We start from the raw sequence: 5,329 nt of genomic DNA, 5'->3' as shown, positions 1-5,329 counted from the left end.
CCCTCCCTCTCCCTCCCTCCCTCTCCCTCTCTTTCTGCCCATTCATTCATTAATCCGGTCTGAACGCCCACACACACACACAAACACACTGAGTGGGGGAAGAGGACTGGCAGACCAAGGACAGGAGAGGAGAGCCGGTGGAGAGCCAGCCAAATAAGAATGTCTGCGGTGTGTCAGCTGTGGTGGGGTGCCTGAGATGCAGTGGGCGTCTTAAGGCAGCCATGTTCATTTGTCCCATTTCGTTAACGCTGGTTCCTCCTCTCGATCCCCGCGAGAGCAAGATAGAAAACCGTGTGTGTGTGCGTGTGCGTGTGGGCGCTCGGACTGGATTAATGACTGAATGGGCACAGAGAGAGAGAGAGAAGGGAAGCACAAGTGCCTCTCTCTGTCTCTCTCTCTGCAAATGGCGGAGGAGGACTGGGAGCCGCAGTAGAAGGACAAAAGAGCTGCATGCGGCTCCAGAGCCACGGGTTGCCGACCCGTGTCTCAGGTCTATCTTCTTCTATCCCTATTATTTCTGACCTGCTATCCTGTTCTTCCTTCATTGGGTTTTGTGTAGCCTCTCCTTCCTAAGAACTAACGCTACTTGTTGGCATGAACACTTCAGTGTTAGCATGCTTCTCTGGATTTGGGTGCCTTAACAGTTACCATTCGGTCATCCTCCCCTTTACTGTCACTCTCATAGAAAACCAGTCCAAGTTTCTCGGGTTGGAGTTCTCTCCCCTTCACCATAGGTTGGAGAAACCTCAATGACCTGTTGAGCCACTTTGGTTCTTTCCTTGGTTTTCGGTTCTGGCTTCTTTGGCCTCAGCTTACTTGGAGGGCAACGGGCTGACATAGGATGTGGGGCAGGGCAATCCAGGGCTCGGTGTCCCACCTTATCACATCGGAAACATGTTCCCATCCCCTGAGGGGGGGTCTCTCTCTCCTGGTCTCGGGAACACTACCCTTACTTCCTTGACCTTGACCAACCAGCTGTCTCTCAACTGCAGGATGAGGTTGATGGTCTTGACCAGTGTGCTGTCGGTAATCTATCAAATCTAACTCCACCTTGGTAGTTAGCTGGTACCAGTCTCTGAGGAGATGGGACACCCCTCTGGGTAGACAGTTGTAATACAATTCCTTGTTTAATCCATCTTGGAATTGGTAGACCAACATATGCTCCGGCAATCCTCTGACACGAGCAACCAAGCTGCAAAATTCCCGAATATATTCAGCCACTGGTCGCTTCCCTTGCTTAATCGTCCAGACTCTCGCGTCGGCCTTTCTGTACTTCAACAACATTCTTTAAACCTATTCATTTCAAAATAGTTTTGTGCTTCCTCTGTTTTAAGTATTAAAATACAGGTAGTCCTTGACTTACAACCATTCGTTTAGTGACCGTTCAGAGTTACAACAGCACTGAAAAAAGTGACTTATGACCAGTTTTCACACTTACGACTGTTGCAGCATCCCCAGGGTCACATGATCAAAATTCAGGCACTTGGCAACTGGCATGTATTTATGACAGTTGCACTGTCCTGGGGTCATGTGATCACCATTTGTAACCTTCGCAGCTGGCTTCCAACAAGCAAAGTCAACGGGGCAAGCCAGATTCACTTAATGACTGTATGATTCACTTAACAACTGCAGTGATTCCCTTAACAACTGTGGCAAAAAAGTTTGTAAAATGGGGCAAAACTCAATGCCTTGCTTAGAAATGGAAATTTTGGGCTCAGTTGTGGTCGTAAGTTGAGGACTACCTGTATTTTATAGCTCATTTGCCATTATTTAGGTACCAGATAATTAAAAAAAGTTAAAACCTAATCATCTGCATTGCTGTTACTGATGTTCAAAACCTTGAAGAAATAGCCTGATTTCTGCTTACCATTGAAATGAAACAACGTTGGAAAGTCTGGCCTTCAAGAAGAGGGCATTTAGTTGCAAGATCTATTATATTCAGAGTTGTCCCCCATACCAAACTAGACCCTTTACTTTTCCTCACTTCTTTCAGAATCCCAATTCTCCCCGAAGATCCAAGTCCCTGAAACATAAAAATGGTGAGTGCAAAATCATCTTTCATTCTTGCTGTATTTGATCTCCATATGACACAATATAATGAATATTGCAAATAATTTCCCAAGCTCCTTTTTTATATTTTATTCTTTGTAGAAATGTTCCAAGCTTCTGTAGAGGTTTTGTGTATCTTAATTAAAATTAAAATTTGGAGTGAAGAAGATACATGCTTTTTTGCTTTGTAACTGCAAGCAGTGCCTGCCTTTGGAAAGCCCTGTTTTCTTGTGTTTCTGTGTGAGTGATGAATGTGGGCATGCCAGATTAATTGGAGGGAAACAAACACAACTAAAGCAGCAGCTAAACAGCATGAGTTCTCCAAGCATGGATAGATTTGCTGGGAGAGATGCATCAGGGCGCCTCTTATGTGGCCAAACTGTCAGATCCTTTTATCCTGCTTGATGTAGTAGGTTTCTTCTTGAACTGTAACATGTGACAGCATTGTTTGGCTATTGCTGCTTTACACATGCTATGGGAAAATGTAAAGAGAAGATCAAGGTGAACTAATGTGTTGTACAACCAGAATATTTTTGGTCAGTCTGCTAAATATCTGTGTTTCTTTAAGTAGGCCAAAACCTGCTTGATTTAAAGGTTTAGCGGAAAAGCAGGGGCAGTGTGTGCTATGCTCAGAAAACAAAGGAAAGGTTGTCATGGCTTTCAAATGAATTGGGCATCTGGAGGGAGTGCATAGGATGGGTTATAGTTACTTTATTTGGGCTGCCAAAATCCAGACTAGATGTGGTAGCTCTACCACGGACAATTTTTCATTGTGGTCTGTCAAGTAAGAAGAGGAAACACTAAGCATTTGGAGGAATCTACTGAAGGCTTGATGAAGTGTAGATGGGCAAATAGTGATGGCAGTTGGTTGACCCAGAGCAGATGGGCTTGCTTAAAAGAGAGTCATGAATGGCAACAAGGAATTACAAAAAACTCCAAAACTGCAGGATTCCTGGATCACCCTGGAAACTGGACTGGAAGGAATGTAAGTCAGCCTCTCTCTTGGTTCATTGTTTGAGCTTCCTTTCTCCACTAATTAACCCTCCTTTACTGTAGATTGTGTAAAGCATGTTTTAGATTGCTTTAGAATGTTTCAGAATGCTGTTATATATATTTTCTTATGCAAAATTGAACATTTGTGTTTCCTAAGGCATAATTTGGAGATGGCTCCATTCACAGCTTGACATGCAACTGGCCATACGGAATCTATGAATTGGCCTTTAAAAACAAGTGCTAGTTCTCTAGCATGTGCATTGATGAACATCATGGTAGAGTGAGACCACATGTGTTGCTAGTTACCTATATTTTTTTCTCTTCCTATAGGGGAGCTGAGTGGCAACTCAGACCCATTTAAGGTGAGTTTAGTTCAGCACAGCAACTTTGTGACCTATCATACTGTGTTCCTCTTCAGGACTTCAGGAAGTACAAGGTATTCTACAGTAGCTCTGTTTAGTTAGCGGAACTAACTAAAGCAGCAGTGGCTCTGGAGCCCTCTCCCACCATATGCCTGAATTTGGTGGCACAAATGCTTATAATTAAGAAAGGAAATCCAAGGAAACTATAATTTCAACCTCAAAGAAACTTATCACCATTTTTAACAAAAGCAGTGGATGTACTCTAGGACAGACGTCCCCAACCTTTTGGGCACCATGGACCGGTTCTGTGGAGAGAGGTTTTTCTGCGGACCGGAGGGTGCGTGGTTTTGTGTGCTGCCTACATCTCGTGGATGGGGCTTTGCTTGTTTGTGTGGACCGGTTGCTGGCATGCCACGGCCCGGTACTGGTCCACGGACTGGAGGTTGGGGACCCCTGGTCTAGAAGTATTTCATTGCTGCATGACAAAGTCCCATCCATTCTGCATCGTTGCCCTATCTCTTGTGGCTTTCAACATCTAACATTAAATGGGCCTCCTAATGCTGATGACTCCAGAATCTAATAGGATTTCATAGTAGCATATGTTATTTTTATTTGTTATTTTATCTTTGTTATACTAGTATTTTATCTTATCTATTTGATTTTACTTTTGTGTTGCATATTTTCAAATTTTGATGGTCATTGACCGAATAAACAGTATTTCATTTCATTTCATGGTGGGAAATGCGAAGGAAAGGATTGCTGTGATTTATATAACACTTAAAATATCTGGGTGTGGTGTGTTCTCTTCCTTAGTATAACAATTCTGCTGGAATCAGCTATGAAAGTCTGGGCCCTGAGGAGCTCCGTACTTTGCTAACTACAGTGAGTACCTAGCTCTATTTCCTTATAGCTATTGCTTCTGTATGCTGTTGTTTATTTACAGTTAACAGAAAGAAACCAATGTTTATTTATTTGAAGGTAGATGCTTACCCTGAGGAACTCTGCATAGGGTCTGCATAACTGATCATTAGAGCTTGTGTAGTGCTTAAGATTTGATTTGGAGGAGACATTTCAAAAGGAGGATACAGCCCCTGCCTATGACCTTTTGAAGTGATTTGAGGACTCTTCAGCCCCTTGAGGCTAGATATTTAAAGCTGGTAGGCATTGTTTATAATGGGCTTGATATTTTATTTATCAATCAAATTTATTTGCTGCCCACCTCATGGTTTGGGCAACTCTGAGCACCTTACATCAAGATAAAATAACATATAACAGTTATAAATACTGTATAAAATGGATTAAAATTACAAAAATTAAAACAAACTAAAAAACAAGGGTTTGAAGGGGAGAGGTGGGGTGCCTTCTCTGTTAGTGCACCAACCACCTCCAGCCAACAATCCTTCAGGATCCCATTCTAGCCAGCATAACCAGGTTTTAAGGCTTTTTCTGAAGGCTAATGGGGGGGGGGGATCTTGCCTCCTGTGGCAAGATGTTCCAAAGGGCAGGAGCCGTGGTAGAAAAGGCTCTTCTCCTGGATCCCACCAGCTGAAATTCCTTGACTGATGGGATCCACAGTAGGCCCCTTTTGCCAGCACAATTGAGGTGGGACAATCTCATTGGGGAAGACAGGTCCATAGGTGTCCTGGACCCATGCCATGTCTGCAAGATGGCGGACGCCTGTCCCGTAGCTCCGTGGTAATGGAGCGGAAGAAGGGCAGAGGGGGGGTTTGGAGACCCCCGAAGAGACCCCTGGAGAGACCCCCGAGGAGCCAGAAGATCTGCCCCCTCCCCCGGTGAGTTTTCCGGCAGTGGGAGAAAATAGCCGCTGGCCGCTCGCCGTTTTCGTTTTCGGCGGCCTCGGCGGCTTTGGAGGCCGCGGCGACGGCCTTGGCGGTGATGGCGACCTCAGCAGCTTCGGTTTCGGC

The 5,329-nt window shown here is 44.5% G+C and overlaps 1 protein-coding gene across 1 annotated transcript in view; it reads left to right on the top strand.

Annotated features, from left to right (window-relative positions):
• The window catches only part of LOC107293454 (ataxin-7-like protein 3), a 61,953-nt gene that overhangs the window by 33,454 nt on the left and 23,170 nt on the right, over positions 1 to 5,329 (top strand). The window contains exons 6-8 of the mRNA XM_015822606.1: positions 1,994 to 2,039; positions 3,373 to 3,404; positions 4,218 to 4,286. Coding sequence (XP_015678092.1) covers positions 1,994 to 2,039; positions 3,373 to 3,404; positions 4,218 to 4,286 — 147 coding nt within the window. The remainder of the gene's footprint in view (positions 1 to 1,993; positions 2,040 to 3,372; positions 3,405 to 4,217; positions 4,287 to 5,329) is intronic.

The sequence above is a fragment of the Protobothrops mucrosquamatus genome, unplaced genomic scaffold (genome assembly GCF_001527695.2).
Source record: "Protobothrops mucrosquamatus isolate PMUCROS unplaced genomic scaffold, P.Mucros_1.0 scaffold1623, whole genome shotgun sequence".
In the NCBI taxonomy this organism is placed as follows: domain Eukaryota; kingdom Metazoa; phylum Chordata; class Lepidosauria; order Squamata; family Viperidae; genus Protobothrops; species Protobothrops mucrosquamatus.
The sequence above is the reverse complement of the archived record's forward strand: the minus strand, read 5'-3'. Positions and strand labels throughout refer to the sequence as shown.